The sequence below is a fragment of the Vespa crabro genome, chromosome 13, assembly GCF_910589235.1.
Source record: "Vespa crabro chromosome 13, iyVesCrab1.2, whole genome shotgun sequence".
NCBI lineage: Eukaryota > Metazoa > Arthropoda > Insecta > Hymenoptera > Vespidae > Vespa > Vespa crabro.
This window is the reverse complement of record NC_060967.1, coordinates 161,767-188,089: the sequence shown is the minus strand read 5'-3', so window position 1 is coordinate 188,089 and position 26,323 is coordinate 161,767. Positions and strand designations below refer to the sequence as shown.

General features: G+C 35.8%; 3 protein-coding genes across 10 annotated transcripts in view; 2 read left to right on the top strand and 1 right to left on the bottom strand.

Annotated features, from left to right (window-relative positions):
* The first annotated feature begins 906 nt into the window (after window positions 1-906).
* On the top strand, window positions 907-3,328 carry LOC124428667. Of its 2 annotated transcripts, XM_046973004.1 has the most exons (4): window positions 958-1,055; window positions 1,205-1,266; window positions 1,557-1,747; window positions 2,742-3,328. In XM_046973004.1, the coding sequence occupies exons 2-4, from the start codon at window positions 1,220-1,222 to the stop codon at window positions 3,023-3,025; spliced, it is 522 nt and encodes a 173-aa protein (XP_046828960.1). In that variant the 5' UTR covers window positions 958-1,055; window positions 1,205-1,219; the 3' UTR covers window positions 3,026-3,328. The 2 variants fall into 2 exon arrangements, with proteins under 2 accessions (XP_046828961.1, XP_046828960.1); XM_046973005.1 differs by lacking the exon at window positions 1,205-1,266 and having other exon boundaries at window positions 907-1,055.
* Window positions 3,329-5,937: 2,609 nt separating this feature from the next.
* On the top strand, window positions 5,938-9,650 carry LOC124428666 (venom protease-like). The gene is made up of 8 exons (XM_046973003.1): window positions 5,938-6,415; window positions 6,892-6,938; window positions 7,018-7,154; window positions 7,225-7,346; window positions 7,675-7,870; window positions 7,985-8,229; window positions 8,317-8,477; window positions 9,433-9,650. The coding sequence occupies exons 1-8, from the start codon at window positions 6,313-6,315 to the stop codon at window positions 9,592-9,594; spliced, it is 1,173 nt and encodes a 390-aa protein (XP_046828959.1). The 5' UTR covers window positions 5,938-6,312; the 3' UTR covers window positions 9,595-9,650.
* Window positions 9,651-9,861: 211 nt separating this feature from the next.
* The window catches only part of LOC124428661 (atrial natriuretic peptide receptor 1-like), a 38,986-nt gene continuing 22,524 nt past the window's right edge, over window positions 9,862-26,323 (bottom strand). For all 7 annotated transcript variants that reach the window (XM_046972969.1, XM_046972975.1, XM_046972968.1 and 4 more), the window contains 8 exons: window positions 21,736-21,812; window positions 21,509-21,600; window positions 18,458-18,607; window positions 16,200-16,392; window positions 14,046-14,220; window positions 13,212-13,310; window positions 12,963-13,054; window positions 9,862-12,601 (listed from right to left, as the gene is read on the bottom strand). In XM_046972969.1, the coding sequence (XP_046828925.1) occupies window positions 11,861-12,601; window positions 12,963-13,054; window positions 13,212-13,310; window positions 14,046-14,220; window positions 16,200-16,392; window positions 18,458-18,607; window positions 21,509-21,600; window positions 21,736-21,812 (1,619 nt within the window). In that variant the 3' untranslated portion in view covers window positions 9,862-11,860. The remainder of the gene's footprint in view (window positions 12,602-12,962; window positions 13,055-13,211; window positions 13,311-14,045; window positions 14,221-16,199; window positions 16,393-18,457; window positions 18,608-21,508; window positions 21,601-21,735; window positions 21,813-26,323) is intronic.

The following is a 26,323-nucleotide window of genomic DNA, read 5'->3' as shown; positions in this document are numbered from 1 at the left end:
CGTTGAAAGTTAATAATTATTGCGTGAAAAATTATAAAAATTAATATTATTTTCATAGATAATTAAAATTTGAGAATAAATGTTTTCGTTTTATTTTCTTAACTCTTACATTTATTTCGTATCGTTGAAATATCAAGATTTAAAAAATTATCCGTGATAAGACTAAGTTCTAGAGAAAGTCTAATACACTTATGTATGTAAATGTAATAACAAACTAGTCGTTGAAAATCGGCTGAAAATGAAGACGTCAATCGTTCGAAGAAAGATAGCTAACTATTTAGACGAATTGCAGTCGTCTCTCTCTCTCTTTCTCTCTTTCTATTCTCCTTTCAGATCCTCTTATCCTTAATCGGCTTCACGAAGCGCTCGTCTCGTTACCAGGCACGAGCTAAAATCCTAAAGAGAGAACGGAACCGATTATTGTGTTCGAGCAAATTGCGAGAAAGAGAAGAAGAAGAAGAACGTAGAATCGTTTAAAGTAAGCGTCAATCGTCGGTGTTGAGCAATCATTATATTCAACTAATTTCTTTTTGATATACATAATACGTAATATATATATATATATATATATATATATATATATATATATATATATATAAAATACATACGTATCTATGCGTTCGAATCGTATGATTATGATTCATACTTAACCATATGCGATCGAGGTTAAAGAAAAACTAAAAAAAAAAAAGGAAAAAAATTATTTCCCGATTCCTGCGATAATGCGATATTATCGTGTTTTGAGCATGTATTCGTGTCGATCGACGAACTTGATCTAGTAAACCTTTATTAATAATCATTATTGTTATATCGAATACAATGCAATAGACAAATCACGAGGATGACAACGTTGTTAGTTAGTTAGTTAATTTGTTAGATGGTTGGATAGTAGAGCTTCGCCTACGACTACGATTACAACGACTACGACGGTGACGACGTTAAACTAACGAACAGGCTTGAATATATAGTGGTATTAGTGAAGTATAAAAACGTCGGTGCATTGCGCCGTAGCACATTACAGTTTCACCACGCAGTTGTTTTCGCGTCGTAACTAAGTAAGTAACCACGAACACGTAATCGTATCCGTCACATTGTTTGCCAGCGATCGATTAAATTCGATTTTATTTCGAATTCGTACCCTTTTCTCTTTCTTTTTTATTTGTTTTTTATACACTTGCATCTCTGCATACACCAACACGAACAGAAGAGAAAATTCAGGATGACGTATGCAAAGTTGCTACTTGCGCTTGGGATTTGGATGATCTTGTGAGTGTTATATACATGTGTGTGTATACATATATATATATATATATATATATGTATACATGAAATGATGCGTGTATGTATATATGTATATATACACACACATAGCACATAGATATTAAGAGACAAATAGAAAGCGAGATATATCGGTTGTTGTTGTCGTCGACGTAATCGTCTACGTGGCTTAACTATTTCGCTACTGCGCTGCACGAAGAAGAAAAAAGAAAGAAAAACAAACAAAGAAAAAAATAGCAATCGTAATATTTCGCAATCTTTATATAAAACTATTGCAGCACTAGCGAAGGTCAAACGGACGATTGGTTGGGCGGATTGAAAATGGATTTGAGTGAACTCCAACGGGGAATACAACAGGGTGTACAAAACTTACAATATGACATACAACAGAACGTGGAAAAGTCGTTGGCCGACGTAAGAAAGCTAACCGCAAATATCGACAAAAACGTTCAGGAGGCAATTAAGAAAGGTAATAAATTGGAAAAAAAAAGAGACATGCATTTTCAATCTCCGAATAAATCTTTAACGGTTTTTACATTTTTTTTTTTGTTTTTTCTTCCACTATAATGGAGATTCTATATTCTTAAGCGGATGCAAGAGAAAAAGAAAAAAGAGAAAAAAATGGAAACGAAAGAGATCCTTTCACTATCGACCGAGACCGTTCGTTCGTTCGTTCGTTCGTTCGATCGATTCAAGGAGAACGACGATCGCGTTCATCGACGACCTCCTTCCAATCATCAAACTTCGTGATAATATCAAAGAGGATCTCGATTTATATTACGGGAAACTTTTATTACCGTGATTTTACTCGTGATATCCCCCGAGGTGTCTTATACGCTCCTTATCTTCAATCAAAGATCCTTTTATTTATTTTTTCTTTTTCTTTCCTTTTATCCTCCTCGGTTAAGAATCCTTTACGAGTGACTTATACTTTAACGCACGATGCAAGAAGATTGCATCGGTTAGAACGACGATAGGACTTTGCTGTGACCTTTTATTGAAAAATGTTTATAACATTCGTTAACCGGCACCTTTGTTAGTTCGCAATCGTTAATCATAATGATGGTGTAATTTCAAACGATAATAATAAAATATTAGGTGTATGACAATAAAATACGCCCATCGAATCACATGTCTCTATTTAAATACCGAAAAGGAAAACGAAATATTTTCACGCACTTCCCTGATCGTCGTCGCACCGACGACAATCTCCTCTTATCAGAGCGTATACACTTATCTCGATTTTAATTCGAGCGACTTATAGAAATATAATCCGTTTTATTTCCCCTTTGGTTTTAATAATCTTGCTTATTTTGTTAACATTTATTTTTCTTTTCTTTTCTTTTTTTTTTCATATTTCAACACCTACTAATAATTTTCTGACTCATCGTTTATATCACGTCTGAAATTCTTTCGGGAATGATTTATTTATAATTTTTATGTTTTTTAATTATTACTTTTAGGAGAACTGAAAAGTTACGCAACCGACGGTAGTACGATTATCACGAGTGGTCCTGGTACGATTATTACTAATGGTGGTCTTGGTACGTCAAGGATAATCACGTCAGGACATCTTCCTAACGGTCAACCATACTCTTATGACATCGAGGATAAAGTGATAGGTAGAACTTTTTATCACACCGAAAAATATTACAATCAGACGAAGGGAGGATTCGACGTAACCGGCTATACTTTAGACCTTGATGATCCTAATGCTAAACCCGTTCCGCTTAAGTCACACTCGTAATATCCTCGTAACGAGCACGGCTAAAATAATAATTTTTTTATCCAAAAAAAAAAAAAAAAAGAAAAGGAAAGAAAGAAAGAGGGAGGAAAAAAGGTTATCCCCTTATCCGCGTAAAATTTTATCGATACATGCGATATATTGTTTTTGCAATTATTGTTAAATGTAAAAGTAAAGAATAAAGAGCTATCGAAATAAAAGCAACTCGACGAGCGATTTGTAAGATTTTATCGATTGTGCTTACACGCTTACAATTAGCGTTAAATGTAAAACAGAAGAAAAATAAAAAGAGAAAAGAAAAGAGAACAATTCCAGGGCTAAAAAAGAAAAAAAATATTTCGCGAGAAGAGATATTTATCTCATTCTTCTTTTATGAATTCAAAGGAAGAAAAAAAAAGCAACGAAAAAAGAAACCAAAAATAAGTGAGAAAATATAAAAGAGAAATAAGTAATTTCGCGACGATCTATATAAAAAGCCAAACGGGGGAAAAAAAAGAAAACGTGTATATACAAGGAGGAACAAAAAAAAGGAAAAATAAAAAGACAAAGAAAAGGAAAAAATAAAACGATCCTTATCTTACTAATTAAGTATTCCGTTCTCATAAATAATGCAAGTGCCTTTTGGTACGTTCGAAGCACCACTGTGTCGGTTAAAGGAACGGACTCGAAGACGTGAGAAAAGACGTCGAGAGGAACCGAGGGGGTGAAGGAAGGAGGCTGGGGAGAGGAGGGAGGGTGGCGGACGTAAATTTTGCTTAAAGGAAGAGAAAGACCGAAGTAATAAAGAATCGCGCGTCGCCAGGTGGAACGATGTGCAAATTACAAGGAGGGGTTGGTAAGGGAACGGGGTGGGGAGAAGGAAGAGGACGATAGGAGGGAATGAAGGTCCTTTCGATGCGTAGACGCCAAATCAAAAGAATGTGTATAGTCGAACAAAGATTTTCAAATGCACTCTTTAAAGGATGAACGAACACACGCGTACATAGATAAGTAAATAAATGCATGTTTACGAACAATGGCGTATACGATTGGACGGAATTAATGATAATTTTTATGTTACAGATATATGCATAGTTCTTTCATACTTGTTTTGCATTATCTTATTTTTATTGCGATTTTATTATTTAAACGTTAGATCTATTAAACTCGCTATATCTTTGTATAATATATGTATGTATTTATAAATAAGAAGCAACGAAAAGGTGAAACATCCTTAAAGGACTTAGATGTGGGATCATTGTCTTTTACATTGCGCCCATAATTCCTGACTATATATACACATATGTTTATATATACACATACGTGGGCGTAAGAACAAGAAAGGATGGAGGAGTTCTTGGCCAGTCTATTTAACTCCTATCATTTTTTCTCTTTTTCTCTTCTCTCTCTCTCTCTCTCTCTCTCTCTGTCTTAATCTCGATACGCGTTGACTCGTTAACATGAGATGTTAATCTTTACCTTCATTTTCATGGAAAGTCTCACGATCTTTCTCGTTCAAGCTGTCCTCCCTGTTACATTCGGGTCGAGACGAGGATTCGAACGTACAAAAAAGGTAGGTTTCGTTAACGCATGAAGAGAACTTTGCGATTACACATACGTACATACGTACATAGGTACGTATACATACACATATGCTGAATGAGAAGACCAAAGAGAGCTGTAGTTGGCGAATATATATATATATATATATATATATATATATATATATATATATATGGGGGGTGCCATAAATGGCAATGCCCCCAGCTCTGCCCCCAATCGCGATTCTCGACGGATTTCTCCTTATTTCTCTCTCTCTCTCTCTCACGCATCTTTCTGTCTCTTAGTTAACGTGAACGTACGTAATCGTTTCCCTCCTCTGATATCTTACGATCGATTGGATGGATTCCTCTATAAAGAGATCTGCGAGATAAATCTCTCCGATAGATAGAATCCAAGAGATGATTTTCATGGAATAGTATCGCTTTGGTCTTCTTACGCGGTTGGCTAATTGAAACGTAGATACTTAAAGATACGTGGCGTAGCGGTAAACGTTGTTACAAGAAGAAAACGGTCGAACGGTCAAACTGACTTTATCTTATATGGCCGAGAAACGACGTGCCGTGCATGTGGGTGATGACAATATTTCACAGAGACACGAACCAGACGAACGAACGAGCGAGCGAGCGAGTAAACCATCATCCACCAGTTTATTCGTTTAAACTGATATATCTCATTGAGTTGAGTCGTTTCTTAGATTATTTTTCTCATAATATGTTACGTTACGTTACAAGTATCCGCATAGTTATCGGATCACGAAAGGATCCTTTTCCGGCTGCAAATCCCCGACCTCCTCTTTGAATGAAGAAATGTAGGACAGAGTTGAGGAAGAAGAAAAAGAAAAAGGAGGAGGAGATTGGAGGAGGAAGAGGGGAGGAGAAGATAGGAGGAAGTAGGATGAAGAGGATGAGGAGAAGGAGGAGAAATACATAGGTATCTTTGAGCTCGAACCGAGCGTTCTAAACACGTGAGACCTCAACGAGAAGGCAATGGCCTGTACAGGTATGTGGGTGATGTCCGTTTAGAAAAGAAGACGAAGAAGACCCGATGGATTTATACTCTGGTCATTATGTGTTGTCCTAGTGGTATGCTATGGTTTTATCTATCCTCCCATTTTTTTCTTTCGTCCTTCTCTCTCTCTCTCTCTCTCTCTCTGTATCTTTATTTCTTCCCATATAACTACGTATAAGTTAGGCTTTATAACTATGTATAAGTAAATAGGTATAAACGGAATCGAATATTTCTCAAGTTACGCACTCGATTTATTATACATTTACTTCGCTGTCATATATATATATATATATATATATATATATATATATGTATATATGTATATATATGCATAGAGAGAGAGAGAAAGATTAATATGATGCGATCGGAGCTTCAATGTTCTGAAAATTATTCGCGCTCGAGATTAATATAAACTTTTCATTAATGACGATTTTCATTTATTTTCTTTTTTTCTTGTTTCCCTTTCTTTCTTCCTTCCCTTCCTTCTTTTCTTTTTTCTTACGTTCTCATACGCCTGTCGCTTAGCAAATTAATGTGGATCTCTGTATAGCGGGCTGTATACATTACAGGCGTTCACTATTTAAGCAGCGGTTTTCTTATATTTTAGTGTTGTCGTTCGTGATTCACTAGAGCGTTCGGTATATTCTGTCACGACATAGTTTAAATTCTCTTAATCATAGCTGACTACAATCGACTACAACGATTACGACGATTCCAACGACGAAAGGACGAGCATTTAAATGTCGATTATTAAGAAGATCCTTGGTACGGCATCATTAATGATGCTCCTGTTCGTACTTCGAAGCAATCACTGCCTTCCTCTCGATCAAACGAATATTACGAGTAAGCATACGTCTCCTATTATATATACATAAATATATACATAAATATATACATACATATAATATATTATTAAGTAAGAAAAATGACGAAATATCAATGATTTTATCGTTTTTTAACTTGGTATATAAATTTTTCAATCGAAACGAGTAAATTCTATTTCTTACATTTCGAATAAGAATTAGTTTAAATCGCATCAAAGTTTAATGAGACCAAGTGCTGAATAACTTATGTATTAAATTCGATTGCGCAAGATTGACGCAAAGCGATGGTTGGTTATATCGTGAGGGAGAAGGTAAGCCTTCGCATAGAAAATCGTCGAAATACGACTTGTAAATTTATCCAAATCGATCGAAAGAAAGAAAGAAAGAAAGAAAGGAGGTATAGTAAATCGACGTAAAACGTAAGAAAGAAAAATTCCATAGAAGACGTTAATAAATGTTCTCGATGAATTTTAACGCATATTATATTGTTCTTAGATATTCAAAATGAACCAGACGTCGATCGAGGATATACCGAGGAGCAGGTGATACACGTATTAAAATATAAATTATTATATATATATATGTATATTATCAGATATCTAAGAATAACGTGAATTGTAGATATACGAAATATCTCAAGCTTGCTTGACTCCGGCCAACAAGGAAGGCCACTGTAAACAAATCGGAGAATGCGTACTCGACGACTTCCGATCGAATACCAGTCAATTTCTCAATAATATGTGCATTCTCAATCACACGTGAGTAATCTCAAATATCATACATCTTTTATTTTTATTTAACTTTCTCACCGATAAACATATTTTTTAGTCAAATAGGAATTTGTTGCCCGAACAAGTCACTGAGCACATCGAATTTGTCGTTCGTGAAAAGTCTGGCCGGCCCATTACCTTCTATAGCAAGTTTTTACAGCGAAGAGGAAAATAATCCAGGTAATAAAAGAGAGAGAGAGAGAGAGAGAGAGATGCAAGATGTGAACAAGTTTGTCTTCAAATATATTTTTTTCTTTTTCCTCTTTTCGCTTTATATACTCTTCCTTGTAGTTTGAATAAAGCGCGACGTTAAATAAATGATAATATTATGGTAATATAATATGATAATATATTAAAATTCATAAGTGTTACCTTTGCGTTACGCTAAATACGACGATTATCTCAAATCTATGCGAACGCTATGCGAGATTTATTTCTAACGGCTCGCCATGTGCTATTTAACAAACTACAAATATAATTGTCGTCGAGACTTATATGAATATTTTAGACGATAGAAAAGGCAGAATACAGAGAGGATGTGGAACGAACACAAAGATTGGTACGAGAATCGTAGGTGGACGACCGGCTGATCCTCGGGAATGGCCTTGGATGGTGGCGTTACTTAGGAAAGACGTGGTTCAGTATTGCGGAGGTGTTCTCATCACCGACAGACACATATTAACAGCTGCCCATTGTGTTCAAAAGTAAGTCGTTAATCTGCTCGAATTAGAAAAAGTACTTGGGACCAGCCAGTTGGTTACTTACTTACTTATTGTGACCAAACTAGAGACTAAAACAGAACTTACCTTTTTAATCAGATTCAAGCCACGCGACATTCTCATTAGACTGGGTGAATATGACTTTACGAAATCAAACGAAACCAGAGCTTTGGACTTTGCGGTTACAGAAATAAGAGTCCATAGGGATTTCGATTCAGCCACGTACGAGAATGACATTGCCATTATCAAGATACAACGACCCACTACCTTCAACAGTTACATTTGGCCTATATGTTTGCCACCAATCGATCAGACATTTGAAAAGAAAACAGCTATTGTTACAGGTTGGGAAGTATCCTTGCTTACACGATCTATCCTATGATAGATTTCGTTTTTTTCTTTCCCCCGATATTCGTTTCTTTCTTAAGCAGGCTGGGGAACACAGTATTATGGTGGACCAGCCAGTACCATTCTTATGGAGGTTACAGTACCGATATGGCCTCAAGAATTGTGCATCAAGAGCTTTACTCAACGTATCACGAAGGCTACCATGTGCGCAGGCGCTTACAAAGGAGGTCGTGACGCTTGTCAGGTAAGGATTAAGAGAAGAAAAAAAGAGAAAAGAAAAAGCCTTATGTAATATCTAAAGCACAGGAAATCGAGCGCGTCAGAATCAACTCAGGCTCTACGTGAAATTCATTCTTGACCGAACTATAACGTAATGAAACTTCGAATGTACTACTAGTTCTTTGTGGTTGAACTTGCTTTCTTATTTTCTTCCTTCCTTTCTTGTTCTTTATTCTTTTTTATTTTTCTGTTCTTTGTTAAGAAGACGTTTGTCTGATAAAAATAGAGAGAGAGAGAGAGAGAGAGAGAGAGAGAAAAAAAGAAGGAAAAAAAAATAACCTTACGTAATCTCTAAAGTATAGGAAATAGAAGTCAACCCTGACACTATGTATGTGAATTCATCCTTGACTGAACTTTGACGTAATGAGCTTTAAATATGTACTAGTTCTTTGAGGTTGGCCCTACTTTCTTGTTTTCTTCCTTACTATCTTATTTTTTTATTTTTCTTTTCTTTGTTAAGGAGACTCCAGTGACATCAAACGCGTTAAAATCAATCCAAATGCTACACACACACACGTACAATTAATTCTTAATCGTACTGAGTTTTAAATATGTAAGAGCTCTTTGAGATTGGATTTACTTTCTTCTTTTTCTTTTTCCCTTTTATTTATTTTTTCTTCTTTCTCGTTTTCTCTCTTCTTTCCTTATTCGTTATATTTTTTTCCTTGTTTGTTTTCTTTGCTAAGGAGATTCCTTAATGGAGGATTAGCAAGTAAGGATTAAAAAGAATTTCTTTCATAATCTCTAAAGCACAAGGAATCGAACGCGTTAGAAACCTACATGCTACGTAAATTCATTCATGACTGAATTTCAACGTAACGTGAGCTTTAAATACGTATTAGTCCTTAGAGATTGGACTTACTTTTCTTTTTTTTTTTTTTACCTTCTTCCTTATTTTTCTTTATTTCTTTCTTTGTCAGGGAGACTCTGGTGGTCCATTGGTTCATCAACTCGGGAATGGCAGATGGGTGAACGTTGGAATCGTTTCCTGGGGTATTCGTTGTGGTGAGCCTGGCCATCCTGGAATTTACACTCGCGTAAACTTTTATCTCGATTGGATATTCGCGAATGCCGTCTTTTAATTTAATTCATTAATATAATAATTTTATATACGAATAACACGAATTGTTAACGTGTATTCAACTTGATTTTCTATATGAATCGAAACCAATGATTCTTCCCTTCTCACGTTTTTTCTAACGTGATGGACCTACTCTCTCTGCCTTATCTCCTTTTTTCCTTTTAAATTCTCACTTTCGATACCAGCAAACGCAACAAACGCGTAATCCTGAAAACGATTGAATCTTATTTTTGGAATATATCGAGCTCGTTATCAACATTAAAAGGAATGAACATAAATATAATTTTTATTTCTTACGACATGATATATTCAATATACATACACGATAAGCTCGTTCGCTTTCCTTGCTTTCTTTTGTCACGTTTCTTATATACGAGAAGCCAAGAAACGATTGACCCCTCTCTTCTCGTCGCACGCGCATAGTCTCATTGACTGACCGACGCCGCGCAACACGCTCGCTCTCTCGAGTCACACACACAAAATATTACGTACATACTAACGCTCGTACGCATTCTATGTATATGTACTTACTTATTTACGTTCTTTCTCTCATGCGTATAATCCTACGTACAGAAACACACTCGCTCTCTCTTTCGCTCTTACTCTCTTCATCTGTTTCCTTTTTTATAACATACTCACGAGAGGCCCAGCCTCTTCTCGCTAGAAATTGCTTGCTGAACATCGATGCTTCTATACTGTCTAACTTTTCACAGACATATAATCTATTTCTTCGTAACATCTTCGTAAACACATATATATATATATATACGCACACACACGCACATATGTATATATATACACACATATTATGTGTGTTTGTGTGTTAGACCGTGTATACATATATAGATATAGCTATATTTTTATATATATATATATACTTATCTCTCGTTATCCCATCGCAATTAACTCAAGTGGATATTTTCTTTTTGTTAATTCCAAAGTTATATATACATAACTTTGGAATAAATTCATTATTGATTCTCTCTTGTACAACGTTAACGACAAAGTTCACCCTTTCATTCGTCTCGCCACGCACTTATACCATCCATTTTGTTTCGTGTTACCCTTTATAATGAATGGAAAATAATATCTCCGTGAAACTTTAAGGATAGCAGCAGATCGAAGTTAATTTGGTCCTATGTCTCTCTCTCTCTCTCTCTCTCTTTCTTTCACACACACACACATGCACAACACACGTACACAAGGACATACTCTTTTCTGGCATGAAACTAAAAAAAAAGGAAAAGAATATACTTGTTGAGTGTAGTCGTTTAAGATTTCTTTCGGCAAAGCTTTAAAAAATACGGTTTAAAAAGACGACGAAAAAGTAATAATCCTAAGAGATGTGAATATTTTGATGTAATTAAAACAATGAACAAAACGCGTGTCCTAGATTTTCGTCCGCAAAAAGAAATATGAGTAATTTATCGCTTATACGAGAAAACTTACTTAATCTTTTTGTTCCCCACTTCGTCGTACGCACTTTCTCGTTAACAGCACCTTGTCTAATACTGGTCGATTCGGGCTAATCGGTATTGAATACTGAATCATTCGCCCAATGTAGATATATATATATATATATATATATATATATATATGCACATTCATGTACATGTATATACGTAGGATTCGTAAAAAAGTAGGGCCGTCATGTAATCTGGAGCAGGACTCGGGCCTTCCGCTTTTGGGGCAGCTATTCTAACCATTAAGCTATCCAGGGGCCCTTCAGGTCAACCTCTCCACGAATACCTACTTATGTTAAATGGAGGTGCCTCTTCTTCTTCTCTCTTTTCTTCTCTTTCTTCGTTTTTTTGTTTTCTCTAAAAACAAGTCCTCGGTCTCATAGGAGTACGTAATATAACATAGCTTTGGAAAAATCAGATGATTTATATAGTCAGATGCATCACCATTGACTTTATTATTGGTTCTGTAATACCATCTAGAAAGAGATCACTTTGTCTTATTACATATGTATACATATTATAATTCGACTTATCGTCGATCTAACTGTTCGGTAATGGCACCACTCGTTCGATACGCGATATCTCACCATCTATTGTAAACTTATAGAAATGCAAGAACGTGCACTAACTATTTTGATATCTGGACCGATTCGCGATAGCAAGAGCTTCTTTTTTTTCCTTTTTATTCAAGAATTAGTCTTTTCCTTGGTTATTATCAGATGGCAGGATATCCGTCAAAGTAGAATCATACTCGATTCTTGTCAACGAGCTTTCAAACTCGGTATAAGAGACGCACGAAGAGAGCTAAATTCGAGGCGCCGAGTCTGCGGGTAAAAGAAGGGGCGTGTTTGGACCACTCTCGGTGTGATTCGGCATACTTTCCGTCGAGTAAGTATAAGCCTGTCGATTTGGTTGTACTGGAACTGAACGTACGTGAGCTGGCGAAACGACACTGCTTGATGTCACACGACCTGCAGGTGCTCCGTTTCCGGTGGCCGTGATGTTGCAATTACTGCTACCAAAATGTATTCGATTTTGATTACTTTGATACGATGCTTGTAGTGGTTGTTGTTGTTGCTGCTGTGCTTTCTGTTGTTGTTGCTGTTGTGGTTTTTGTTGTTGCTGCTGCTGCTGTGGTTTTGCTTGTTGTTGTTGCTGCTGTTGCTGTGGTTTTGTTTGTTGCTGTGGTTTTGCTTCTTGCTGTTGCTGTTGCTGTGGTTTTGCCTGTTGCTGTGGTTTTGCTTGTTGTTGCTGAGGTTGATTCTTTTGCGAAAGATCTTTAACTGATACATAATGAGCTTGAGGCGGTTCCACTTTAGACTGAATTTTCGACTGAGTAATGTGAGTTTGGCCCTTCGATTCCATTTTCGTTTGAATCGATTGATTTTTCATCGGTTGTATTTGCTGCTGCTGCTGCTGCTGCGTCACTGATTCATTAGGGACTGGCGGAAGTTGGGCGGTTGATTGAGCTGTCTTTGTTTGTTTAATATTATTGTTGATTGGCTTTTCACCCATCAACCAATACGTCGTCATCGTACCTTTACCCTGCGATTTGTGGAGAAAGGAAAAACAAAAAAAAAAAGAAAGAAAAAGAAAGAAATACAGTTAGCTCGACAAATAAATATTTGCTATATCGTGTGCGAACGAATGAAATTCGATTTGGTAGTGACGTACGCTCGATGCTAACAATTATTTCGTTGGACGATTCTATAAGGAATGCAATTTTGATTGACCATAGGCAAACAAATTTTTTCGTACGACCGTATCGTTGGTTAAACGCTAGGACGATGATGTACTAGCGGTCGATCGATGAACTCTGACCTGAATTTAACCAGGCCTACCAGCGTGCAAGTTCCGAATTCCATTTACATTTTATTCCCTTTTTGATTCGAAAGATAGATCTTACCTTTAATGTTACCTCTCCTCGGCAAACGAGATCGAATGTTCCAAAAGTGTCCAATATCTCTTTCGTCTTTGGACTAACGTGTATCATCCAAGCTGTTTGAAAAGAAAAAATAAAGAAGAAAAAACAAAAAATACGAATAAAGTACAACGAGCATAGCCTATTAAGAAAATATTTTACTTGTTCCATTTCCTTCTTTTAATACTACTACTAAACGTTATTTATTTTTTCTTTTGGCTCTATAATAATTACCTTCACCGTTACTTTCCATCCTAGATGCCGTATTGACCGTATCACCAAATAGACAGTACCTCGGCATTTTCAAACCAACCACACCCGCTACGCATGGCCCTGAAACGGCGAAGCCAATTCATTCTTAAACCTTATTCATTTTTAAATCGCGTTTCGATCAGAATAATGATAATTTAATATTTCTTGATAAATAAAAATTATATATACATATTGTTCCAGAAGTAAATTCCAGCTAATCTTATTGAGGTAACGATTAAACTATGAAATGTATTATTTCTTTTTTCTTTTTCTTCATTTTTTTTTTTTCAGATAATCCGATCCGTTTTATATCCGACTTTTCGTTTAATCGACGTTCCACCATATATAACAAAGGACACCTGTTTCCCTCGGTAAATTCTATCGAGTTAAAAAAAGAATCAATATCCATAACTCAATAGACACATTTTATACAAAGTATACTCGACGTATGAATCTATATCCGTTGTTTCATTTATAAAAAACGTTCGATCGATTTTAAACGCAATTTAAAAAATAATTAACTCGATTTTGCAATCGAATCGAAGTTACGCGCGACATATCTCATTTAAATCGATCAAAAGTGTTTCCTCGTAAACGGCTTGTCCGTTGAAAAGTTCTCTCTCCCTCTCTTTATTTCTCTTTCATGCACGCATACATACACACATTTTCTAATAGAAATACTCGTTCGCTCCAATTTATTCCGTATTATCGGAGATAATTTAGAATGGGTGTTTTCGTAATCATTTACAAGAGAGAGAGAGAGAGAGAGAGAGAGAGAGAAAAGCTCGATCATGAAAAAAATACAAAGAGACTTACCGGAATGCATTCCTATACGAAGTTTCAATTTTTCCTCCGGTCTATGACGAATTCTGAAAGTCATGACGGTGTCCCTTAGTGCCAAACTCATCCTCGCTATTTCCCTTGCATGATTCGTACCGTTTCTCATTGGTAATCCGGATACGACCATGTAAGCGTCTCCTATCGTCTCGACCTTTTGCGAAATAGACAGAGGGGAAGAAGAAATTTCAAGGAAATTAGATACCCAATTTCTCCCTGTTACCAGTTAACAATCAGCTAGTTACCTCTCTTTTTTTTTTTTTACATTTTTTTTCTTTCTTTATTTCTTTTTCTTTTATCGTTTTAACGAATGCATAATTAAGTTTCATCTTCAAGGATCGCTTAGCGAGTCACTTAATCTTAGATAGTTACTTAGGAGAATAAGATTATTTAATTAAACTCGATCGATATCGGTGATATAAACTGAAAACTAGTATATTTACGTTTCAAAAGCTACGCGTCCTAGACCAGGTGCAATTGGACACTGGATCGATGACGGACACGATAGATGCCATGCCTAGCCGAGAGAACGGAAGTAATTAAACAGCCCGAAGGTATAACTACTCTCTCTCTCTTTCTCACTTTTTTCTCCTTGCTCTTTTCCATCGATGGCATCATTAGCCGATATTTCCGATTGATCGAGGAAACTCGATATTGAGAGAGTTCGAGACCTAACCCTACATCTCATACCCCAATCATCCCATTCACCTCGATTCACTCATTAGTATTTATTTCCGAGATAGCCATCAATTAAGTCGAGATATAATTGTTTAGTAGAGGAGAGTAATCTCTGACGGGTTATAAGGACGATCTATCCTCCTCGATATAGGATAAGATGGCCCTTCTAGAGAAACGACACGATCTCATATTTTTTAGATACAATCCGATTTTTTCTAATACAGAAATTAAATTACTCTTGAAAATATTTCATCTTGTTCTTTGAATCATAATTTACAAAGAATTTATCAAAAAATAATCACTCTCTCTCTCTCTCTCTCTCTCTCTCTCTCTCTCTCTGAATACAACGCATTAATATAATATTTAAAGATTATGTTTCAACGCGACGAGATATTGTTGTAACATTATTGAAGGAAAAAAAATACAAATGAATCATCATTCTCTAAGTCTCGGAATCGATGGCTATCGCGAGTTATAATTTAGCCATCGTAAAATTTTACACCGTTATATATTTTACGACGTAAAGCCTGGAACTTAACAAAGATGATGCATTTTTATTCATTATGTTAATCGTTATTAATGACGAGAGTCCATTATGCATTTTCTTGAATGAAGAACAATCTGGTTGTTCGCAGGTAATTAATAAAAAGAGTCTCGTGACAGGCATTGCAACAGGCATCAAACGTAAATTAATCCAATCCTCAGTACGTCGTCAGGTGTAATTTGACGAATTAGAAAAACATAGTTTGTCGTTTTGAGTGGCAAAAATAAGGGGGAAAAAGAAAAGTCGTAAAAATTCGAGTAAATCGGAATTTATGCAAAGCAGACGTTTACTTGAAATAATTTCAGTATTACGGATGATGAATATCTTCGGATGAAAATTTTTGTCAGATTTTGTAGCCGAGAAAGAGATGCTGAAGAAAGTTTTTGATAAAGAAGATAACGCTGAAATGGGTTTGGAGAAGGCCGTAAATCGGAACAAAAATATTAGATTCGATGTGTGATATGCGATAAATGGATATCACGAAATATATTGAAAATTTTGGAAATTTATATGATCTTTCTAGAGAAATTTTAAACGAACAAAAGAAGTGATTTTTCTTCCTGTTATATTCTAAACCTTTTTTTTTTAGCTCGGCCACGACATCCTGAATGATGGATCATCCCACCGGGACAATTAGGATGAGATAGTCTTGTGCGTAGAAAACACAAGTCCTTTTTTTTCTTTTTTAGAAAAATCTCAAATTATCCTTTTAGCTCTATCTTGAGATTATAATCTCTCGTGTATCTACTTTTACGAATGTATTTCATTTATTTCTTTTTTTCCTTTTCCTTTGGATATCGATTAAATTTGCAATATATATTGAAGCTTGAAAGAAGAATCACCTTGGCTCGAATTGTGAATAATAAATTATGAATAATTAAATGGGTATGATTGATAGATCAATTGATTACCTTATAAACGTCGAAATTTTCGATGATGGAGTCGAAACATGTGTAGAGATCGTTCAACAAGTCGACTACTTGAAGAGGCGTACTTTCGGCCGATAGACTGGTGAAACCGACGATGTCGCTGAAGTATATCGTTACTTGATCGTAAGTTTCGGCGATCACGCTTTGACTGAGTATCAATTGAGATGCGACGGATCTGTGAAAGAGAGAGAGAGAGAGAGAGAGAGAGAGAGATGCATATATTATACATGTATATAACGATATCAAATTCGTTTGCGAATAACGAAAATAAACGAAGAGAAAGAGAATAAAAGCGTTTATCAATTCTCTCGTCTTTCCCAGAAGAAGGAAACTTTTCTAGAAGAAGATAAATTTTTCAAGTTTTTCACGTCACGTTTAGTTAAACCCGGCGCTCGTTAAAGAACGTTAAAACCATAGGTATTCCACCTGGACTAGGGAAAAAAACATTGTAAAATAAAGTATTGTTCTCTACGATGAAAATAACTACGTACTTACTTACTCAATTACCTACTTACTCATTTACTTACTTATTTATTTACTTGCGTCAACAAATAAAATCCTCTTGTTCGGGGAAATATGTAAAACGGAATGTATGTAAATTATGTTTTTGCAAGATTTTTAAAATTACGATCCACGTTGTATTAAAAAAGATTAATATTTTTCCGGTTATACTTCCAATATGATAATATCCGTATAACATTTATCCAAGAAAATATTATCGACGTAGGGAAGACCGATTGATAAAACTAACAACATTCCAGTAAGGAGTGTTTAACCTTTAACCTTTTCGTGACAAGCCGCCTTTCAAATGAAGGATCTAACGCGAAATTCTTACTGCATACATTTTGTCCGTGTATAATACGAAAATATATGAGTTTAAATGACAGAAGAGATCGGTATCAAGTTGATGGATTTAGGAGGAGGAAGAACTTAATTATCCAGAAAAATTTATTTAACGAGAAAATTGAAATTATTCGTATATACAACTCGATCTCGCGATACTGGTCGTTCGATGTTTATTGTTTTTGTATTTTGTTAGGATAAACAACGTACGTCTATTTACGCTACGACAATAGTAATTGTTATTCAACCGTTTTCGTTTTCGTTTTCTCATGGAGAAAAAGTAAATAATTGTGTATCAGACTTTGTAAGTTCGTTTAAAAGAACCGTATTAAAATTTCAAACCATTGAATTAGTTTCGATAAATTAAATGTTTACGCTCTGTTACTTCGTTTATATGCTTTACAATTTTTTTATTTGTCCTTTTTATTTATTTTCCTTTTTTTTTTTTTTTCTTTTTATGGAGACACTATCGTATAATACTCCCTCCTAGTGGGGGTCATAGATCGATTGACGTTTACTCCGAGGCCATATCGATACGGTTTTTGATCACTTTGAAAAGATGAAGGTCGTTGATAGCAGTTAGAAAAATATAAAGCATTGAAAATGTAAAAGGATCGATTTATAAGATGAAAAAGAAGAATCAATAACAATAAACCTAATGAAAATGATTCGCTCGAAGAATTTAAACGCGGTATAAGATTAATTCGGTTCGTATCGTTTGAAATATGAAATTGGCGTAACGTATAAATGTTAATAAAGTTAATCTAAATGTACGTTCATTAATTGAATACATCAGGCTTTGAAGAGAGATTAATTTTTTATCGTTCACTCTGTCGATTAAATTCAAATAAAATTGTTATATTCGTTTCGTTTACGTATATGTATATATATGTTATAACGAAAATGATTGAAATAAAATATTCTTGAATAATAAAAATAATTATTAAGAAGCATAATAAGATATTTTATAAATTTAATTAAATTGATTCATTTTGTTTTCATCGAATAAAACCTCTTTCTAATTGATTTTCTATATATTTTCTCCGAAAAGTTTCGTTTACGGTGTCTAAAGAGGAAGAGCCAAAAGTACATGATAACAACATATTTTTTATTGATAACATCGATGAAAAAGGGATTAGAAATTGCAACAATTGAAAACTAAGAAACCAGATCTCCCGTAATACTACTATGGGTATATATATACATATATATATATATGTATATATATTATTATTATTAAGAGCAGAACTCTTATATTCTATCTAAAATGGAAATGGAAATTGAATCTAGCGTCAACGATGACCTTACTTCTCCCTCTCACCAAGCAGAAACAAGACAAAATGCGACTTGATCGGTTTCTGTGTTAGAGAAAATACGTAAATCTAAATGCAACTTACTTTGGCAGTAACTGGTACAGTAACTCTTCGCATTTGCGTTTCTCCTCGAAGTAATCCGCGGTACGTTCCTCGACCAAGGTCTCTAAATTCGTCGCATATTGTTCCATACGAGACAACAAATTGTCCAGGATATTGCTACTCTCGTAATCTCTGTAACAATAGAACGTTATAACATTATTCTTAACGTTATACTTGTTGAAGGGTGAATATAATGTCGAGGGGTTCATATACGGAGAACGTTTACACACGGAAAATATAGAAGCATGCGTATCGACACCCCTGGCCCAACCTTTCTCACACAATCACTCAGCTAACCCTCCCACCACCATCGCCACCATCGCCGTCATTCCTTCTCTAATTCGTATTTAAATGATCCCATCTCTAAAACGGGTGCATACAATTACGTTGCATATACGTGTCGCTAGGTTCGCCTCTATCAAAGAGACGGGATAATTCTATTATCAGAAGAGAAATTGCATTTGGCGCTTGTATTCAGCAGTAACGTGACACGCGGTTACAGTGCCCGGTGTTGTTCGACCAATCAACGTTCGCAATCGTCCGATATACCTATTCCAAGGTCGAAAGGTTATTTCGTTCAAAGTTAATTAATCTAATCCTATTATAATCTCGTCCTATGTATACGTATATATGTATATATAATGTGTGTGTGTGTATATATATATATTGTGACAAGCCCCGATATAATAATAACCGAACGGAAGAAAATATTAACGATCATATCGGCTGGAAAACGCGAACGAATCGATAAACGCGATATTAATTCCATGAGTGTCCATGAATAAAAGTCGTAAAAGTTATGTCGAGTTGGTGAGATATATCTCGTTAACGGTACACAGGAATACCGTTAGAAGAAATGACGTCTTCGGGTTATCAAAGAGATTACCTTTTATACCAAAGAAACAAGAAGAGGAAATGGTTTAAGTTTTACTAAGTCGAGTATCGATAAAATAAGAGAAATAGAATTTGTTTAATGTAAATTTGAAAATCGATTGGAAAGAGATCGTCCATTGTCACTTATCTTATCCCCTCTGAACGTTTTCATTTTACATAATTTCCTAAAATGCTTCGATAATGGTTAAACTTTAAATCCTTTAATAATTTAATCTGACAAATTACTATCTTTACTTATAACAGGCAGGCAGGCCGTACTTTTCATTGTAAGGAAAAAGCAAGTACGACGTTGCCCGGCCGACCGTAAAAAAGGCCTGTTTACCTTTTTTTCCGATCCATTCACTTCCGTCAATTCCTGAGCCAAGACAATTTTTCGAATTTCAAGTCGAAGAGAAAAATCTAATTCCAGAGATCACCAAAGAGAATAAAACTTTACGAAGGATCGCGAAAGATATACGTTTCAAAAGGGTAAAAATGTAACTGTAATGTAATTTTTCTTTTTTATCTTTATCTACATCTTTTCCTTTTTTTCTTTTTTTTTTCTTCTTTTTTTTATTTCTTTTTTTTTTTCTTTTGTTGGTGTCCACTAAATTGACTCCGAGAGAGCTAAAATTAATTTCTTCTTGTCTCCTTTTTTGTTTTCCTCTCTTTTCGTATTTCCTTTTTTTTCCTTTTTAATCGAAACACGAAATAATAATAATAATTCCATATTTTGACATAGGACTCTTCTTCTTCTATCTGTATATCCATGGAATTCGATCGGGTTCGTAAGTTCCAACGTATGATTTAATCTGCCGCTGACAATATCGCGGATATCTCGAGTGCTTTTCAAATGCGTTTAACACCGATCCGCGAACGCCTTTACGTAGGCAACCATTCATACTCCGCCGTCAATCGTGCATTCTCTAGAACAGTACCGAAGCATCGATGGATGGATCTCGATGAAACGAAATTCGCATTATCATCGTACATTCATATAACGGCATTGACGTTCCTCTCTCTCTCTCTCTCTCTCTCTCTCTCTCTCTCTTTATCCCAAAAGAATGCGCAATTTTCCATCTCTTTTCTTGTTTATTTGGTTTTTCTTTCGTCGAAAGAATCTATTAAACAAATTTATTCCTGGGTAATCTAAGCAAAAATAGACATCCCTTTAGGAGCATCCCTTTCAAGAGTCGTTCAAGTTCAGGATGATCCCACCGAACGATATCAAAAACGATATACTTCCTCTAACATTCTCTCTATCTATTCATCTTTTCTATGGTTCTCTATTTCTCTTTTCTATGGTTTACAGAACGCTCCTTCTCCCTCGAACTCGACCACCCAGGAAAACCACTCTTTCTCGTTCAGATATTGACCTACCAAGTTACTCGGCCTGAACTCAACTGTACACTCTTCGAATTCCTCGTATATAAGACTCGAGGAAAGTTGGTCTGGTGCGAGTGTTAGTGGCGTGCCTAGAAAGCCGAGAACTATGCCAATATTCGGGGTGAAAGACCTCGAAAGAGCGGCGGAATATGGAAAAAAAGAAAAAAAAAAAAAAAAAGAATAAGAAAAGGAAAAGAAAAGGTAAAAAAAAAGAAAAGAAAGATAGATGCTTTCTCCGTCAGATTTTGAAAATGATCGTGAAAAGGTAAAAAATTAAAGATAAAAAAGAAAATCCTTTCGTCGATTTACTTCAACGTCGAAACGTACTGAAAGAAGTCGTTGATGAAGTCAAGTATAGATATATACGTATATACTATTTCCCAGACGAGCGCACTCGCATGCACGGACACACAACGACAAGCGAACTAATTGGCAAAGTTATCCTTTCACGATCCACGCTCGAGTCATGCTTAAGATTTAAGTTTTACAACTGAGCGATTCCAAGATCGATTTGACGGCGACGATTCTTCTCAAGGTTTATATCCTAACTCGAAGAGAATGGTTCTGATATTATTGCAGTTTAACGCTTTCGCGGAAACGCTTTCGCGCTAGGTAGGGGTTCCTTACGATTCCAAGACTTTGCATTATTATTTGCGAATGGAAAGGAAGGAAAAAGAAAAGGAAGGGAAGAAAAAGCAAAAGAAGTAAAATAAAATGAAGGAGAAAAGAAAGAAAGAAGAAGAAGGAAAAGATCAATAAGGACATGTTACTTACTTGTTGATCTTGCGTATGGTTTGCTTTAGCGCGGGAAAATCAGGTCGATCGGCTGAATCCTGCGCCCAACATCGTCTCATTAATGTGGCTACCTGTTACGAGATACAGAATTTATTTCATAGACCTATTATTACGTAGTAGTATGCATTTGAAGAAAAGGAAAAAAGAAAGAAAGAAAAAAAGAGGAATTATTATTATTATTACTATCATTATTTCAATGCACTGACCTCCTCCTCCACGGCGCTCTCGTCTATCACAGGTCTTAAAGGTGAACTACCCCCTTTCCTGACACCCTCGACGATTTCTGTAATCAAAATGAAAAAACGAGCTTTTTTTCTTCTTCTTTTTATTTTTCTTTCGTTTCTTCTCTTCTCGAGAACGAACAAACTTCATTCAACTCCCGTTCAAAATGAGCACGAAAGAGTATGCAAGTAGTCCACAGAGAGAGAGAGAGAGAGAGAGAGAGAGAGAGAGAGAGAGAGATAGTGTTCAAACGAAATCTATGCATCCTCGTAACATCGGAGTAATGCCAAGAGGATATCGATTTTGATAAGGGCGCGCGCTGTGCCAATTACGCTCGGGAAACTGTAATTGACGTTTTGAATTCATACGATTTTCCTCTCTCTCTCTCTCTCTCTCTCTCTCTCTCCCTACCTCTATTTTCTTCTTCTTCTTCTTATGTTATCTTCCTTAAGATTAAGTAACAATTTTCTATATGATTCCAATTAACAAGGTATTTATTGATAAGATTCTCAATTCTCGAATTGAACGAGTTCAGTAAAACGAAAAACCATTTTTAGGTTCGTATATATCTTAGATCGACTCAGAGATTGTGAGAGTAAAAAAAAACTAAGGGACAAGAACAAACAAACAAAAATCTAATCTCCACAATCGTAAACGTATGCATGTAATAGTAATAGTAATAGAAGTAGTAATAGTTTGATTTTGTCATACAGTAGAACTAATCCTGGTTTGATCGGACGAACCGAAATAGAACGAACGTAACCTACTATGCCTGTAGATGTCTTCCAGATAAGCGTTGCAGGACTCGCAGTTGAGGGTGCAGTGTGGTCTACGGACCTCGAGGAGTGGACTAACGGCCCTTCTAGGACTCGCACCACCCTCAGGACTCGCGCCCAACATCGTTGGTAATGTCAGATTGCTGCTACCCGAGGCGTTGCTTCTATCCGCCATATTATTTTCTATCTCACCTTTTTTATTTCCTTTATTCACACTGTCTTCCTCCCTAACACGCAAATTATCAAATATATTTTTCATCGATCGTTCGAGTAGCGTTTCCTCCGGTCCATATATATATATATAACGATCTTTACAACAAATCGATCAATCGACTATTCCTCCCAAATTTTCATTTTATTTTACCTAATCCTTTCTACTATGTATATATATATATATATATATATATATCTCACCCTTATTTCTCTTTCTCTCTTACTGACAAATCTATGTGAAAGCGAATTGATTTTATTACTTCCTTCGCAAAAAGATAAATACTGGGTTATATACATTTACTATGGTTTCAAACGACTCTGAAATTCGATAGAGAAAGAAAGATATAGAAAAAGAGAAAGAGGGTGAGAGATAGATAGAGAGAGAGAGAGAGAGAGAGAGAGAGAGAGAGAGAGAGAGAGTGACGCGGTCTTCTTCCATCGAGAGGCTATCTCCTTTGAACTTTACCCTACTGGGACTCGAGCTTTCACGCAAAGTAAATTCCCTCTTCTCTCTCTGTCTCTCTCTCTCTCTCCCTCTCTATCCTTCTTCCTCTCTTTTCCCTCTCGCACACGGATACACGTATAGGCGCACGCACGCGCGCGGAATCTTTTTCTTTCCTCGGTTAAAATAGGATGATAGGATAGCAAAACGAGATGCAAATCCGTCCAAGAATACAAATGCACGTAAATATTTGTCCTCGTTTGCGTTTCGTACGGATAATTTTGACGTCGATAATTACGATTAAACTTAATGAGAGAGAATCCCTCTCTCTCTCCCTCTCTCTGTCTCTATCTATCTAATTTTGTCAAAGGAAAACGAACAACGTTTCTCGCAAAATTTTATCCGATTATTTTAAGAGTAGTCAAGTGGAATTTCGTTTGAACGAGTTCAATCGAAATAAAGGAGCTTACGTTTTAACAATGTCCTATTTTAGTTGTCGCAGGAAAGGAAAGAAGAAAAAAGGAAAAAAAAGAAAATTTGTTTCGCTTAATATTACGCGAGAACGATGAAACATTATGTTTCAATAAGCAATTTATGATCAAAGTTATCCTAATTAATATAGCAGAGAAAGGGATGATGGACCGAATGTTATCGGATAAAATGACGTCGTCATCGTTATTGGCTGACGGTGATCTGTCATATTATCGAAAGATACGATTTTACGCAAAGTAATGAGATTATAAGATGAAATATAACCCCCGTAGATATTCTATCGGGATTTTGAGAGATTCGGTGCATCGAACTTTATGACTAACAACGGGATACGAATCGTTTCTCTTAAAGATCTTTGATTCGCACGAACGAGATCTATCTTCATATCTAGCTTTATATATAAATATATATACGTGTGTGTGTGTGTGTGTGTGTGTGTGTGTGTGCGTGTGCATATATATATATATATTTATTTTTCGTAGCACATATGTAGTCATTCAACTATCCCTGAATGTGAAGCAATCGACTCGACGTTCGCCGGATGAATCAAACGAAAGTGGTTTTCGCGAAGTAAAATCTTTCGAATCCTTTAACGACGAATCGAATATCTCGAGGAAGTGGTACGAATAGGCCATTTCACGTTTTACGATCCCAAACCCCGCCGATGAAACGGATACAAGGCGAGACACATTCCGAGTGCAATGACAGCCTCCAATCGATTCCTTGCCCACGAATTGCTCTTAATCTCCGATCGGTCTTTTCCTCTTCCACTCCCCCTTTCTCCCGCCCATCATTCAACCGATCTCATAGCCTTTATCCTTTTCTCTGTGCGCGATCAAAAAAAAGGAACAAAAAGAAAAGAGAAGAAGAGAGAGAGAGAGAGAGAGAGAGAGAGAATCAAGTTGCGTTGCATCTCTCGTTTTCAAGGGAGAGACGGAAACAAACATAAGAAAAAAAAAAAGAAAAAAAGAAGAAGATTCTATTTCCCGTGTGCGAGTTAAATAAATTCCTAATTTTACTTCAAACATTTATCGGAATCCTTTTAAAGTTACCACTTACATAGTTAGAAATTTAAATATATCTAGACAGACATTAGGGAGTCTCACTTATTTCACGAAATAAGGGAGAAAAAGAGAAAGATATAGAATGATAGATAGGAAGATAGAGAGCGATAGAGAGAGCAAGAGGGTGAGTGAGTGGAAGAGAGAGAGAAACGAAGCGCGAAACAGTGTGCTCGAGGCGACAGAGAAAGAAAGAGAAACTACGAAAGGAGCGCGCGCGAAATGAGTGTTCCAGGACGCGTTAAAGCTTCGACTGAGCTTTCGCCGACGGCTTCCTCGCGATCGTGCTCGACTTTCTCGTTCCTAGTATGAGGATCGATCCTTCCGAGCTTGATGGATATACGCACGAGCTTACTCGAATATAATTTTTTTTACCGACTTCGTTGATATCAAAATACTTGAACTATATCGCAGATTTCGTCTAACTTTTGAAAAATACCGACAGGTAGATAAGAAATTTATTTGTCGGTCGGTAAATCATTTCTCTGTAAAAAAATTTATCGGCCGTCGATAAGACATACTGTCGATAAGTATGGGAGCGCTAACGCGTCGTCGGTCAAAAAGTTTTCTCCTTATCTTATGATAATGCAGCGACCTGTTTATCGTAACGCAGGGTAAAGCGATCGATGACATGATATCGTTTTTTTTATTTATTAGAGATGATTAGAACAGAACGGCTCTAATACTAATAGAGACGATAGAGCAAGAAAATATTTTCCAAGTTCCTCGTTCAAATAATTTTCTCTTACAAATGAATATTGATTTATTCCCCTTAGATCGACGAATTGTCTTTTGGAAAAATATCGAATCTAAAGGGGTGCGCCAACAGGATGCTGCACTTTCAATATCAATCATAATCAATTTTCCATTCGATAGAAATAAAATGCATTAAGGGATGTTTACCAAGAGAATGGTATTTTCTTCCTCGATGGAAAATTCATCCCTTTCCATCATTCGTTGTAATATTTTCCTTAGGGAAAAATTTTAATTAATAAAAATATAGTTCTCGACGATCCCCTCTCTCTATTCTTCTATTATTCCTAAATTATTATTATTATTATTATTATTATTATTATTAACCACAATATATTCTTCGTTTCGCACTCAAATCTGCTATATCTTTATAGGTAAAAAGAATCTGCCAACTAACTTTGCCAACAACCTGGATAAGCTCCGTTTGAAAGTCTATCGGACACGTTCTAAGTTAAGGCACCACCAGTCCAGCTGATAATCCACGTATCAACGAAAGATAATGGATATAAAAATTGATCCTATTTTAGATAATCGAAGGAAAATTCAACGATTTAAAAGGATTTAAGTCAATAATTTAGGTACATCGGGGATTAAGCTTTCAACAACAATTTTTTCAGTATTATCCTCTGACGACGTATGAGAAAAAAAAGGGTAGGATAAAATACATAGGTAGTTACGTAGTGGGGAAAAAAAAGGAGAGGTAAGAGGATGGATACGACGATTAACAAAGCGATGGACATCACTTATGTAAGTCCTTCTACGCGCACGAAATGACGATTTTCTTAATATACATTATTTCTCCTAACAAAAGAGACATTCGATCCTTAATTTAATT

Bases quoted from the DNA above. Each gene is read 5' to 3' on its own strand.
- LOC124428667 (XM_046973004.1), top strand. From the start codon at position 1,220: ATGACGTATGCAAAGTTGCTACTTGCGCTTGGGATTTGGATGATCTT. The intron at 1,267-1,556 runs GTGAGTGTTATA...AAACTATTGCAG, and splicing joins CTTGGGATTTGGATGATCTT to CACTAGCGAAGGTCAAACGG. The intron at 1,748-2,741 runs GTAATAAATTGG...TATTACTTTTAG, and splicing joins TCAGGAGGCAATTAAGAAAG to GAGAACTGAAAAGTTACGCA.
- LOC124428666 (XM_046973003.1), top strand. From the start codon at position 6,313: ATGTCGATTATTAAGAAGATCCTTGGTACGGCATCATTAATGATGCTC. The intron at 6,416-6,891 runs GTAAGCATACGT...TATTGTTCTTAG, and splicing joins CGATCAAACGAATATTACGA to ATATTCAAAATGAACCAGAC. The intron at 6,939-7,017 runs GTGATACACGTA...CGTGAATTGTAG, and splicing joins GAGGATATACCGAGGAGCAG to ATATACGAAATATCTCAAGC.